At 38.4% G+C, this 14908-nt stretch overlaps 2 protein-coding genes across 2 annotated transcripts; both read left to right on the plus strand.

Annotated features, from left to right (window-relative positions):
• The first annotated feature begins 1549 nt into the window (after window positions 1-1549).
• On the plus strand, window positions 1550-4306 carry LOC127869139 (uncharacterized). The gene is made up of 3 exons (XM_052411476.1): window positions 1550-2204; window positions 3783-3885; window positions 4245-4306. The coding sequence occupies exons 1-3, from the start codon at window positions 1998-2000 to the stop codon at window positions 4253-4255; spliced, it is 321 nt and encodes a 106-aa protein (XP_052267436.1). The 5' UTR covers window positions 1550-1997; the 3' UTR covers window positions 4256-4306.
• LOC127870109 (uncharacterized) lies at window positions 4263-8711 on the plus strand. Its single transcript, XM_052412766.1, has 5 exons — window positions 4263-4404; window positions 5277-5313; window positions 5912-6130; window positions 7086-7242; window positions 7995-8711. The coding sequence occupies exons 1-5, from the start codon at window positions 4263-4265 to the stop codon at window positions 8187-8189; spliced, it is 750 nt and encodes a 249-aa protein (XP_052268726.1). The 3' UTR covers window positions 8190-8711.
• The last annotated feature ends 6197 nt before the right edge of the window (window positions 8712-14908 follow it).

Raw genomic sequence — 14908 nt, forward strand, 5'->3', positions numbered from 1 at the left:
TTGAAAACGGCTGTACAGCCGAATTCGCCAGCATGTATACCATACATGTACGATGTGAATCTAAACTTAGTTTAACGGTTTATTTGAATTCCCGCAACGATATCTATTCATACGACACACGAACAGTAACTCCGATCCTAATACAAAGACGAATGCTTCGGTTATTGTAGGAAAATATGTACGTCACAATCGGCTCGGGGCGCTAATTTGTCTTTGCTGCATTTTATGAAATTCGGCTTTAATGTTTAATTTTTCTTTCCCATTTTATGTTATTGTAACATATTTTATCAATATATTACAATTTAACACAAATAAAAAATCGTATATACCCGCTTTAATAGCTCCTCATGCGTCCATCCCGCCACCTGAAGCGCTCCCGTCACTGTCTCAAACCGACGCTGTTTTTCAGGGATGGCAACCCCCGCCACTGCTTTTGGTTCCTGAACCAGATCCACAAGTGTCTCTTCCAGCACTTGCGTCGTCACCGCTCCCGGATGATGAGAGCCCGTTGCCGCTTGAAGAGCTCATACCGGATGCTGTAGTGGTTGGTTCTTTTGTGGTTTGTTCCAAAATTTGCTGTGACGCGGAATGTTGCGAAGATCCTAGAATGGTATTCGTGGAGAGTCTATACTTTTTCTCTAAAGTGAAAATGCTTAAACATGTAATGCATCATCATCAATATCATCATCATCATCATCATCATCATAATCATCATCATCATCATCATCATCATCATCATCATCATCATCATCATCATCATCATCATCATCATCATCATCATCATCATCATCATCATCGTCATCATCATCATCATCATCATTCTTATCATCATCATCATCATCATCATCATCATCATCATCATCATCATCATCATCATCATCATCATCATCATCATCATCATCATCATCATCATCATCATCATCATCATCATCATCATCATCAACATCATCATCATCATCATCATCATCATCATCATCACCATCATCACCATCATCATCATCATCATCATCATCATCATCATCATCATCATCATCATCATCATCATCATCATCATCATCATAATCATCATCATCATCATCATCAACATCATCATCATCATCATCAGCAGCAGCATCAGCATCATCATCATCATCATCATCATCATCATTATAATAATCATCATCATCATTATCAGAACCGACATCATGATCATAATCATCAAATACAATAGCATCCCCGTCGCTACCATCATCAACCGACACATCATCATCATCATCATCATGATATCTTCATAATCATCATCAACATCATAAGCAATATGGTTATAATCAACCTTATCATAATCATTAGAAGCAGCCTCAGAAGCAGTAGCACCACCACCTACATCATAATCAATCGGCACCATCTTAAAAATCATTACTATTCTCATCCTTCTACTATTCGTCGTCAGCATCATCAGCATCATCACTTCCACAAATATTACCCGCTCAAAAAAAACATCACCCCACCATCATCATCACCAAAACTACCACAGATCAAGTGATAATTCTACACGGCTCTAAATCCACGCATGCGCACGTCTGACAGCCAGTCTCATCTGTTGCGGTGCTTAGTGTGTAGCCATCGTTGCACGACAGCATGCACATGTCGTTGCACTTTCGGTACGTGTCGCCGCTGATCGGAAGTGTACCTGGTTCGTGTAAGTAAATAATATCGATCTTAATCTTGTAAGTTAACTCAAGTTTTGTTTTTAATGCAAACGTCATACATAATACATATCCTTTTGAAAAAAGCTAAAATACGTATGGAACAAAATGCTCAATAACGCACTCGCTAATCAAAATATATTTAACGCCTTCCTTTTAATAACGATATGAAACGCATCCAAACGAAATACATGTGCAAAACCCTCCTGCATCTTGAAACATATTGATTACCATTCCCTTTGTTGGTCTCATGCGTGTCGGCACTTGTGTTCATCCACCACTTGCTTGGACAATTCTTATGCGTCGGTGTGCATGCATGACTCGATGACGTCGCCTCTGGTCGCATTGCGCAGTCGCAGACTCTGCACTTCCGGTTGTCCACAGCCGACGGCGGGCAGCGGTTTTCTTCATTTCCGGAAGTGTTTCCAGAATATTGGAAAAGGAATTGTTGATACGACATGCCACCTCCTACCGACCGGAGCCCCGGTACGCGAGCGAGGGAACTTCCGGGGTTCCAAGGTACTTGACATTTAGCTGCGATTATAAACGATTTGACTTTTCATATAATAATAATAAAGGAATTATCGAACTATAATAACTTCTCTTCTCAAACTACATGTTATGGCTAGTTTGACATTTGTGCTTCTAGAACTACCAGTAGAATTGCTACTTAATATTGATGATTGAATAAATACCAAATCATTAATACGTCAACAACAGACAATCTTTATCTTAATTGTTTTCTTAAGTACGTGCCTGATAAAATCAAGATCTATTTATTAAGAAAATAACGACAAATATTCACAATTACAGCACTTCATAAAACAAAAACAGTATTATCATCACTGTACCATAACAAATAAGTAGAATCAAAATCGACGCTCAAATGACATCCGACCCATTTGTGAATAACAGCGTCAAGAATAATTATGTCATTATTATTGGCACGAAAACAGCGCTGCACCTCGCGCGTGTAACTATTTTGCAAAAGACGTCGTTTCCGAAAACGTAAAATATAAAAGGGCTGTTCGATGTTTGATAATTATGCAAGTATCCGTGGTAACACACTGGCTTCACAATCCAGAGATCGCTGGTTCGATCCCCCGCTGCACCTAACCTACTAACTCGTCTTTCGCATGAGACGTTAAACCGAGGTGCAGTGTACTAGGTGCTATACACCGGGCACTAAAAGACCCAGGGTCACCTCTGGAACGGGGTGTCTTCTGTATCTTGCACTATCCCCCGTAACCAACTAACACGTCTTTCTGGGGGCGATGGCCATATGGGAGACAATCCCGGTGCACTCGATGAAAAACAACAACAACAACAACGATAAGTATGCACTAAGACGCTTATATGATTACCATATTAAACACAATTGAGTTACGGCGTATCAACGCGGCTTTCTGTCATTATGGGCGTAAAGGAAGGCTTTATCAGCCCGTGTTCTTAAAATGCGTGACAGTTACTGGAAGAATACATTCAGATTACGGTTAGTTGCGTGACAGTTACTGGAAGAATACATACAGATTACGGTTAGTTTTAGTGATATTCGACCCTATGTTGGCTCGACTGTTTCAAATGTTTGCGCTTTAATTATAATACATACAGTTCCGTTTTCTGGCTAGAACTGGTGTCAGATTTCCTAACGCGCGATTGAAGTTGAACTATAGGAAAATGTTTGATAACAGATATATGTTCAAAATTTGAATTGCTAATGATCTGCTGTTGATAATATGTAATAACCGACATGTACCTATACATTATTAAGAGATGCTTAACTTAAAAAAAGACAAATAAATAATTTCAGTACTCTAAAATTCTTTCGTAAGGGTTAATACAGTGGTTTTCTGTGGTGATATTATTAAACATAAGTATTTACGTTATGATGATTGTGTTTCTTTCTCAATCTAAACTTCTTTAAATCATCTAAAATGACTTAAGGTCAGAATTGTATTAAAACAATTCTTGGTGTTTTCCACGCTTCCTTTATTTAAAACTGGCCGTAACTATGTTCATCTTTATCTTGTTTGTTGGAAACTACACAATACCTGAAACGTTAACACATCACATGACGCATATTTCTCTGGGCTGCAGGTTTCTCGGTACAACAGTGGAGAGTTCTTCCGTACTGCCTCTGCTACAGTGTCTGGTGCAACAACTGAGTATGCTGGGGAATCAAAGCCCACGAACCGGCCTGGTACGTGTGTCATTATCATCACGATAAAGAACATTCTTTTTGAAAGATGAATAGTTTATTAGTGCCAGTTGTATTTGTAATCTAACATTAAATGCCAAGCAAAAATACTTGTAAGTCAGTAAATCATCATTGAATTAATTGGGAATTCATTATTTTCTTTTAGTAATCAATCTCATGGGTAATCCTAAGTTATAACCGTTCTGTCCAAAAAGTCTTCAATCAGGATCATATTAGTCGACATGTTTGAAGTGAGTAGAAACTTGAACGTTTGATGCAAACCAGAAATTACACAGCTAGGTTTTTCTTCAATAAATTATTTTGTATAACGCAATACTGACATTTTGTTCAATTCTGATCAGCTGTCGTTTGACGAAGCCATGCTTTGGCGCTCGTTCGACCCGCCGTCACGGACAGTACTGCAGATGACAGTCCGTACCTCAGCCGACTTCCTTTTCAGTCGTCTGGAGAAACTGAACGGCCGGATATTGGTGTGTCGCGCCTTGGGATATTTTACCTTAGGTGGGGGTTGAGTCACTTGTATTCAAGTCTTGTTCTGGGTAAACTGGCCTTAAAGCACTTAATTCGGCCTTAACTGGATTTTTGTTTATCTAGAAGAGATTGTATACTTACCAAATAAAAGCGGAACATGTCTTCCCTGATAAGCCTGTCCGGACCATACATGCTAATCTGGGACGGCACTTTTCGCACATGCATTAAGATCAGCTTTCCCAGAAAGAGGATCACTTGTTATCTACTTGCAAGCACATTAATGGAAGTCTCGTTTAGCAAAAATCAAGTTCAATATGGATATTTACTTCAGCCAATAACGGAATCACCGAGGTGGAGCTTGATGACGTATTAAATGACGTCTACACCTACTGGACACCGCCCATGCGCAGACTACCCCCTCTACTTCTCGTGTGCATACGGGCGAACTAGAACCAATACATCGGTACTGAACTTTACTGTATTTTCTCGTTTGAATTTAATGTTTTACGAACGGCGAGCTGGTGAGAAGACAATGATGTTATATGTTCTATGGCGATTTATATTGGGATTTCCAATTCATTATCAACATCGCATATTATTAAAATTAAGATAAAGCGGTTATCGCAACGCGGTTGAACGTCTGCCTTATGAACATGTGATCATATAGGCTCGCTACCACTTGGTGCTTTCTGATTTGTTTTCAGCTGAGAAACACTTTGTTCAACTTTCTTTAAGTGACTTGCTTATGACTTTAGCATCAGCGGAAGTGGTAAATTAGCTACATTCTGCATGTAATAAGTCAAGGCATTTTAAAAGTACATGTACTATATACACACTGCGCGTATTTTTGTAATGCTCTGTGATTGACTATAACTAACAGATGTGTTGTTTTTTCACCGCAGTTGAGCGCGGTGCAGACGGTGCGCGCGTGTTGAACTGGTACCACCGTCAGTTTACGGAAGCTGCGCATGAGCGCCACTGCGCAGATTATGCGCAGAAAAGCGTCTCCATAGCAACCTAGCTGATTTATTCGCGGGAACCTGGGCAAATGGTAGAATTGCGCATAATTTTGATATGTATGGACAGTTGGTCGTTATATCAGAAAGATAATCACAATAACGAGTATGCAAAAAAAGAAAGAAAATATAAGTTGATTGTTCAATCAGGCGCAATTTACTATGTGAGTCTTTGATAATTTCCTCCACTAAAGAAGTATAATGAGGACTATTATCGTATTCATGAGTTTTTAAACGTTTCGTTATTTTCGAATTGCCGCAAGTCATTTTTAAAAAGAGACTTTTGACATTGGTTTTACTTATTCACTCCCTGTAACATCGAACTTTTCACCGAAAATACATGTAACCAAATTCATGTGCTAGCACGTGAGTATCTATATAAGTCTCGCTTTAGGAAAACCGGACTTAATGCATGTGCTTGCATTGTCCAGAGGCTAATCTGGAAGACACTTTACAAACATGCATAAAGACCAGTATTCCGAGAATGATGCTTAAATAAGCTTTAAAGTGTTTTATTCCAGGGAGAAAAAGCCATACACGAACGCTGAAGGGGAGGTAATAGAAGAGGACCGCTATGGGACGTCACAGCCCTTTCGCTTCGGAGAGGATGTCTACAACAATCGGGCTCTAAACAATCTGCCCTGTCACCGCTTGCACGCGGGTCACGTTAACCTTCTCAAGAAGGAGTGTCTCGCCAACGTGCACTTCTGCGTTGCTAAGTTACACGCACTTCCTGTTGAGTAAGCTTTATGTTTAAGAAATGTTACATCGTATGTTATAATTACTCACTTAAATTGTTACGACCTAACCCTCTACCTTTGGTTTTAGTTGTCGTTTACTGTCACTGTTACCACTGTAACTATTGTATAAGGACTTAGTTACCTGATGTAATTGTACACTGATAAAATGACTTTTTTACCTGTTTAAATACACGTTAAAGTGAGACTGCACGATTTTGTCAAATATTTATTAATTTACAGCAAATGTGTAAAAAAAAACTTATTATACATATATTTCAATAGAAATTAAAGTAAAAGTTAAGAAGAACAATGCGAAATAAGCCAGATATTTAATTCTGAAATCGAAAATGTCTGTACAGTCGAATCCCGGGAGTCGAATTCGCCAGCATGTATATCATGCATGTACGATGTGAATCTAAATTTAGTTTTAGTGCAGATTCGTTCATACGACACAAAGACACAATTTTGTTTTAAGGATCATTTTAATTTCCTGCAACGATATCTATTCATACGACACACAAAAACTAACTCCGACCCTAATAAAAAGACGAATGCTTCAGTTATTGTAGGAAAATATGTACGAAATATCTTCGTCACAATCGGCTCGGGGCGCTAATTTGTTGATGCTGCATTTTATGAAATTCGTCTTCGAAGTATTCTTTTTCTTGCCTATTTCGTGTTATTTTAACATATTTTTATCAATTTAACACATATAAAAATCGTGCAGTCTCACTTTAATTTAGATTGTTTGAGTTTTTTATGTGAACATTAAGTAAGTTAAATTTGCTCGGTAACACTTTTAGCTTTTCGTTAAAAAACATATGAAGATAGATAATAGTACATGTTTTTACTGTCAAAATAAACACAAACACTGTCTCTTGTATTAACACTGGAACATGAGCCAAACGCGTCTTAAAAGTATGTAATTCACGCATGTTTCTCGCGGCTCTCCAAGGGCGCTTTTAGACGACTTCACGGCGGCCAAAGCGGCATTCCAGGGGAAACCCCTGATCAAGTGCATTCTGGAGGCGCTTCTGCTCTCCCGGAACGGGCTGCAGATGGATCCGGTTCAGTTCATGCCTCAGCTACTAGGGCGCCTGGAGGACAACGAGGTTTGAAATAGGACTGATATGAGCCTCGTTTCAAGAAAACTGGTCTTAATGCATGTGCGCAAACTGTTGTCCCAGATAACCCTGTGCAGTCCACACATTCTAATCAATGACGACACTTTTCGCCGAAACTGGATTTGCGTTTAAAAGAGACTTCTTTTTAACGAAAAATTCCATATAAGCGGAAAGTTGCTGCCTGTTCTGGCTAATCTGGGACGACAGTTTATTTACATGCGTTAAGCCCAGTTTTACCAGAACAAGACGCATATTTATAAACTTACATTAAGGTAAAACAAGAATACAAAATCATTTTTGTACATCTCCGGTAGCACTTGAATAATAGATCATTGAATAAGAGATCTGCTATTCAAATATCGTTATTACTTAAGAAACCCCGCGCATACAAGTGGAACACTCTTTTTCACCAAAAATAATCAAAATAAGCTGTTTGATGTTATAATACGTTATATGTATACAGGCATTTAACAAGGAAAATCACCGAGAAATGTTTTCTTAAAAGTTCTGTGTGAATTGAGCCGCTTCATGCAAACACTGTTCTTTTGCCGTATGTAGTCAGCGAATCCCCAGGCCAGCCTGCGCATTCATTCAATCGGATCAGGAGCTACCATGTCTGCTATTTACATCACGAAATATCGCGTGACTTTAAAGAGGACAAAGTAACTCCTGACCAGAGTGCGCAATCGGCATACAACCCATATTCGCATGACGCGGCTCAATGCAGTGTTTTGTTCCAGTCAACAGCCGAGTTCAAGCAGCGCTTACGTGAATATAGCTCAAAAGTGTGGTTCGAGCCCGATGTCAACATCCTGGAGCGTACCGGGGGTCAACTGCTACACAGCATCCACGTGCACGCGTCCGAAATTGACACGATGACGATTACGTCATGTGGAACTTACGTAATCACAGATGCATTATACGTTATGGAATAACTTTATAAAAGAGTTGCTTTTTGTGGGGGGTTTTACGAAACTGAATTAACGTTTTTAGTTTCACAATTTTCGACATGTATAAATTGTAAGAGTGGGTATTTTATTACAGTTTTGAACTTTCTTTATCAACATATATAAGCGTAATCGAGGCCACATATTTCCATTACGATGAAACAAATATTGCACGAGAGAGGTCCGTATTTACCGTTTAATGGTGTGATGAAAAATGAAATAATTCACAGTTTTCTACAGAAACGAAACCAAAATAAATTGGTTCTAAACTGTAAACAAACGTGAAACGCTAAACAAGATGGTCTCATATAGAGAGATTATTACGGCTTGACCTTCTTTAGTCTGCGGGTCGTTGAAGGAGATCAAAATCTGGAACATCAAGGTCGACCCCCACGGTTGCTACGCAATGTGACGGGTAAAGGTCAGTCTAGAAAGATCGCGTTTTGTCATGGTGATGATTGGATCGCCATGAAATTTGGCAACGTAATAAAAGTAAAAGGTCTGCAAACAGGTGAGCATTACCAATAAAAAACTCTATATTGAAATACATATTTTTGATTGTGTATGTATGCATGTTAATTTGTATTTTGCTAGTCTTTGAAATATTAATATGTGTTCTTATCATAAACCAACAAAATATTTTTACAAACAAACAGAACATCAACACAATAATTAGGCAAAGCCGAAAATGACTTTCTCTATATACTAGGATAGAACCTGTCACGAGTTTCTTTTCAAACATCCTATTGTTATTCAACGGTTTTGGTGGTTACTGACGAATTTTCGGGACGAATAAATGATATGAAATAAAATAACAACGAATGTCGGATAATTTTATCAACAATCAGTTCTGATTCGCTGTAAATTCATAAACACAACGTCATTTCACCTCTCAAAGAAAATGTTTACTTAAAATGTAAAATGCATATTTAAAATGTATCTTCCACATTTAAGAGTAGCAATTAAACTCCATAAAACTTAACAGGCATGCAATTATTATTATTATTTACTTTTTTTATAACAAAAACCCCAACTAAAACATACAAACATACCACGATTACCGGTCATTGCAAAGCATTGGTAGTTTGCACGCTTCGGTTGCATTCATCTCTTATAAGGTCGCAGTGATGCAGTCGATATGTTGTTCTTTTGCGACCGGGCTATCCCTTGTTCGATCCCACTCGGGTTGCGCTCTTAGAATCATCTCAAAAGACATTAATACGTTGTTCTTGCTATGAAATGAAATCGATTCAACTGCCAAAAGTTTCCGATGTTGTATGGTTTTAATAAAAAAGATTATATAACCTTCATTATCGCATTCCTGTTTGCAGGTAAACAATGTATGGACATACCGCTGCTCAACGGCGATTTTGGTAACAGCGTAAAGTGTGGTCCCAGTTAAGCGTGTGTAGTCCGAACAGACTATATATGTATACAAGTATTGACTTAGATAAAGAATATATTAGAGACTTTCTATGGGAAATCGGGTCTTCATGCTAGTACGTAAAGTGTGGTCCCAGATAAGACTGTGCAGTCCGGACATAATATATATGTATACAAGTATTGACTTAGATACAGAATGTATTAGAGACTTTCTATGGGAATTCGGGTCTTCTTGCGAATACGTAAAGTGTGGTCCCAGATAAGACTATGCAGTCCGAACAGACTATATATGTATACAAGTATTGACTTAGATAAAGAATGTATTAGAGACTTTCTATGGGAAATCGGATCTTCTTGCTTGTACGTAAAGTGTGGTGCCAGATAAGACTGTGCAGTCCGAACAGACTATATATGTTTACAAGTATTGACTTAGATAAAGAATGTATTCGAGACTCGCTATGGGAAATCGGGTCTTCTTGCTTGTACGTAAAGTGTGGTCCCAGATTAGACTGTGCAGTCCAAACAGACTATATATGTATACAAGTATTGACTTAGATACAGAATGTATTCGAGACTCGCTATTGGAAATCGGGTCTTCTTGCTTGTACGTAAAGTGTGGTCCCAGATAAGACTGTGCAGTCCGGACATAATATATATGTATACAAGTATTGACTTAGATACAGAATGTATTAGTGACTTTCTATGGGAAATCGGGTCTTCTTGCTAGTACGTTAAGTGTGGTGCCAGATAAGACTGTGCAGTCCGGACATAATATATATGTATACAAGTATTGACTTAGATACAGAATGTATTCAAGACTCGCTATTGGATATCGGGTCTTCTTGTTTGTACGTAAAGTGTGGTCCCAGATAAGCGTGTGCAGTCCGCACAGACTATATATGTATACACAGATAAAGAATGTATTCGAGACTCGCTATGGGAAATCGAGTCTTCTTGCTAGTACGTAAAGTGTGGTCCCAGATAAGAATGTGCAGTCTGCACATAGTATATATGTATATATGTATACAAGTATTGACTTAGATAAAGAATGTATTAGAGACTTTCTATGGGAAATCGGGTCTTCATGCTTGTACGTAAAGTGTGGTCCCAGATAAGCCTGTGCAGTCTGAACAGACTATATATGTATACAAGTATTGACTTAGATAGAGAATGTATTAGAGACTTTCTATGGGAAATCGGGTCTTCTTGCTTGTACGTAAAGTGTGGTGCCAGATAAGACTGTGCAGTCCGCACATAGTATATATGTATACACAGATAAAGAATGTATTCGAGACTAGCTATGGGAAATCGGGTCTACTTGCTAGTACGTAAAGTGTGGTGCCAGATAAGACTGTGCAGTCGGCACATAGTATATATGTATACACAGATAAAGAATGTATTCGAGACTCGCTATGGGAAATCGGGTCTTCTTGCTAGTACGTAAAGTGTGGTCCCAGATAAGAATGTGCAGTCCTCTTGCTTGTGCGTAAAGTGTGGTCCCAGATAAGAATGTGCAGTCCGCACATAATATATACGTATACACGTTTTTACTAAGATAAAGAATGTATTACAGATTTGCTATGGGAAAACGGGTCTTCATGCTTGTACGTATAGTGTGGTGCCAGATTAGACAGTGCAGTCCGCACAGACTTTATATATATATTCAAGTATTTACTGAGATATAGAATGTATTAGAGACTCGCTATTGGGATATCGGGGCTTCTTGCTATTACGTAAAGGGTAGTCCAAGATAAGCGTTTGCAGTCCGCTCAGACTATATATGTATACAAGTATTTACTAAGATAAAGAATGTATTAGAGCCTATGGGCAAACGATTCTTCTGCTTGTACGTAAGGGCGTGGTGCCAGATAAGACTATGCAGTCCGAACAGACTATATATGTATACAAGTATGGACTTAGATAAAGAATGTATTAGAGACTTTCTATGGGAAATCGGGTCTTCTTGCTAACACGTAAAGTGTGGTCCCAGATAAGACTGTGCAGTCCGAACAAACTATATATGTTTACAAGTATTTGCTAAGATAAAGAATGTATTAGAGACTCGCTATGGGAAAACGGGCCTTCTGCTTGTACGTAAAGTGTGGTCCCAGGTAAGACTGTACAGTCTTCTTGCTTGTTCGTAAAGTGTGGTGCCAGATAAAACTGTGCAGTCCTCTTGCTTTTTCGTAAAGTGTGGTGCCTGATAAAACTGTGCAGTCCTCTTGCTTGTTCGTAAAGTGTGGTGCCAGATAAAACTGTGCAGTCCTCTTGCTTGTTCGTAAAGTGTGGTGCCAGATAAAACTGTGCAGTCCTCTTGCTTGTTCGTAAAGTGTGGTGCCAGATAAGACTGTGCAGTCCTCTTGCTTGTGCGTAAAGTGTGGTGCCAGATAAAACTGTTCAGTCATCTTGCTTGTTCGTAAAGTGTGGTGCCAGATAAGACTGTGCAGTCCTATTGCTAGTGCGTAAAGTGTGGTCCCAGATAAGCGTGTGCAGTCCGAACAAACTATATATGTATACAAGTATTGACTTAGATAAATAATGTATTAGAGACTTTCTATTTGAAATCGGGTCTTCTTGCTTGTACGTAAAGTGTGGTCCCAGATAAGCCTGTGCAGTCTGAACAGACAAATTAGGGACGACACATTCCGCTTTATGGTATTTTTCGTTTAAGGAAAATCCAATTAAGGCGGATGTGACGTCCCTGATCAGCGTGTCCGGACTGCACAGCCGAATAAGGACGATACTTGACGCACAGTCATAAAGCCAGTTTTCCCAGAGCGAGGCTCCTTTGTATAACTTTCTTTCTTTTAGCCGACTATAGTCTCTGCATCCGCAGTATAAACTTCTATGTCGACGGCAGATTTATCTTCTATATAAGCTACGGATCCCTCGAATTTCATAACACTGCCACACTGCAAGTAATTCTTCCTTTGTTCGGGGTTTTACACAAATCTTTATCCATGTAAAATCTTTACATGCAGTAACGATTCAGAAGGCTTACAAACACAAGTTTCGTAAATAATTTCAGTTCTTCGTTTAAAAATAAACATATAACATTTATTAACTAAATAAATACAAAATAATACAAAAATACATACATAAAAAAATATATACACATATATTAATAAATACTATGACTTTGATTAAGAACAAAAATGATATTTATTCAACTACTCATGGTTCGGCCTGTATCAACGATTACGATTACAAGATGTGGCATATTTTCACGGCATCGTGCACCGCTCTTCGCGACAGGAGAAAGATCGTCTGGAACACACAAATGATCTGAAAGGCGCGCGCACCGTTGACATGGTAACGGTGGTAACGATTGCAAAAGACAACAACTTCAGGGTGTGGGATCGATCCCGGGACAAAAAGAGGGCCACAGATCGGCAGGCCAAATCGAGTAACTAGCGATAAATAAAAAAATATATAAAATATAAAAAATATTCTGGTAAAACGGGAATTAATGCATTTGCGTTACGTGCCAACTCAGATTAGATCATGCAGTCCGCACAGGCGAACCAGGAACGACAGTTGTCGCTTAGACTGGATTTTACTTTAGAAGAGACTTCCTTTAAACGAAGATTTCTATTAAAGCGAAAAGTGTCGTCCGTAATTAGCCTGTGCAGATTCACAAACCGATCTGGGACGACACTTTTCGCACATGCATTAAACTCCATTTTCTCAGAGTGCGGCTCATATATAATTACATTTTACTTATTTTAAGGGTTGTTTCGTTTCCGGTTTCGTTTCAATTTTAACGTCATTTATAATATTTTATTAAGTTCAAGTTGTTATTTTTAGCGCATGTTTTTTAGTCCTCTTGATTCGCGACTTTAATAACATACAGCTTATTTATATTTATTTTTGTTGTAAAGAAATATTTCAGAGAAACGTATTTGCTTATTATATAACTTAAAAAATATATTAGTTAAAGGTTACACATTATTCAATAAAACAACAACGGGGACTGTGTGTGCAGAGAAAAAAAACATTTCAATGGCCTCGCTATAAAGTAAAAATACACCGCAATAGCATTAAGAAAACTAACAATTTTTCTTTAATTAGCCCCAATAAAGTCTGTCTACACAGAAAGTGTTTTCCGGCGGACCACCATAACAATTATATTAGTTAAATGTTTAATGTTACACATTATTGTTTTTAGAAAATATTAATGGTTTTGCTATCAAGTAAAATACACCGCAATATCATTCGGAAGACTAACAATTATTCTTTAATTACCGGTAGCCTCAATAAAGTCTGTCTCCACAGGACGTGTTTCACTGGGCCACCAGGATGCGTTGTTCGTTACCGGCAGTGCGGGAGAGGACTCGCCGAACATAGTCGGCGTGTATGATGTCGGCAGACTGGAATACCGCGCCATCCGAGAACTTGTTAGACGACGGATTTTATTTCGCTCTTTGCTAATTGTATGTGTATTGCTCCCATTTGCTTCAATGAATTTCGACAACATATAATGATGACGTCTATATGAGCCCCGTTCTGTGAAAAGCAGGGTTCATTCAAGTGCGTAAATTGTCGTCCCAGGTTAGACTGTTCAGTCCGCATAAGCTAATCAGGAACGACACTTTCCACGTTTGTTGAACTTTTCGTTAAAATAAAGTCTCTTTTAAACGAAAAATTTCAAGCTGTCGTCCCTGATTAGCCTCTGCGGACTGCACACTCCACGCAATGCGTTAAGCCCAGTCTTTCCCAGAACGCGGCTCATATAAATAATCCATTAATTACAGTTTTGTTTTCAAATATTTTTATTGAGTTTCTTTTATGTAAGTATTCTTTCTACACTTAAAACGTCCATATTTTTGTAAAATGTTGCATTCCCCCTGAAAATTATTCAATACTTAAGATACGTTCATGATTAATTTGATTACAAAACAGTCCAATTAAGTAAACTTTTCAAAAATAACAAAATATCGTGCGTCATACTTGCAAACGTTATACTCAACAGAAGGTGACCTGCAATGCAAACATGAGGTTTTACGAAGCAGACAACAGATCAGTGGTCATGGAAATTTACTTTACTTGTTTGACCTTTAAAAGATGGACGTCAGCATCGTGTTTTCGGGTCGAGTAGTCGATACACGAGTGTGTATCTTGACCAAACGGAAGCGTACGTACAATTCTTATTTACATTTTAGAATTCATGTGTGGAGGTGGCAGTATTCACAACATAGTTATTAAATAATCCGGTCATGGTGTGTCATTACTATTCCGCGTCACTAAGAAATCAAATTGATGATTTAAAGATTTTGCGAACTGAACGATTTGGGTCAGAACGTGTTAGAAACCGTTCCGCCCAC

Source organism: Dreissena polymorpha, chromosome 2, assembly GCF_020536995.1.
Source record: "Dreissena polymorpha isolate Duluth1 chromosome 2, UMN_Dpol_1.0, whole genome shotgun sequence".
Lineage (NCBI taxonomy): Eukaryota > Metazoa > Mollusca > Bivalvia > Myida > Dreissenidae > Dreissena > Dreissena polymorpha.

What these genes read in the sequence shown, in the direction of transcription:
- LOC127869139 (XM_052411476.1), top strand. Translation starts at nt 1,998, where the DNA reads ATGCATGACTCGATGACGTCGCCTCTGGTCGCATTGCGCAGTCGCAGA. An exon ending in GGAACTTCCGGGGTTCCAAG is followed by an intron (nt 2,205 to 3,782) that starts GTACTTGACATT and finishes TCTGGGCTGCAG; the next exon opens with GTTTCTCGGTACAACAGTGG.
- LOC127870109 (XM_052412766.1), top strand. Translation starts at nt 4,263, where the DNA reads ATGCTTTGGCGCTCGTTCGACCCGCCGTCACGGACAGTACTGCAGATG. An exon ending in TTACACGCACTTCCTGTTGA is followed by an intron (nt 6,131 to 7,085) that starts GTAAGCTTTATG and finishes CGGCTCTCCAAG; the next exon opens with GGCGCTTTTAGACGACTTCA. An exon ending in GGCGCCTGGAGGACAACGAG is followed by an intron (nt 7,243 to 7,994) that starts GTTTGAAATAGG and finishes GTTTTGTTCCAG; the next exon opens with TCAACAGCCGAGTTCAAGCA.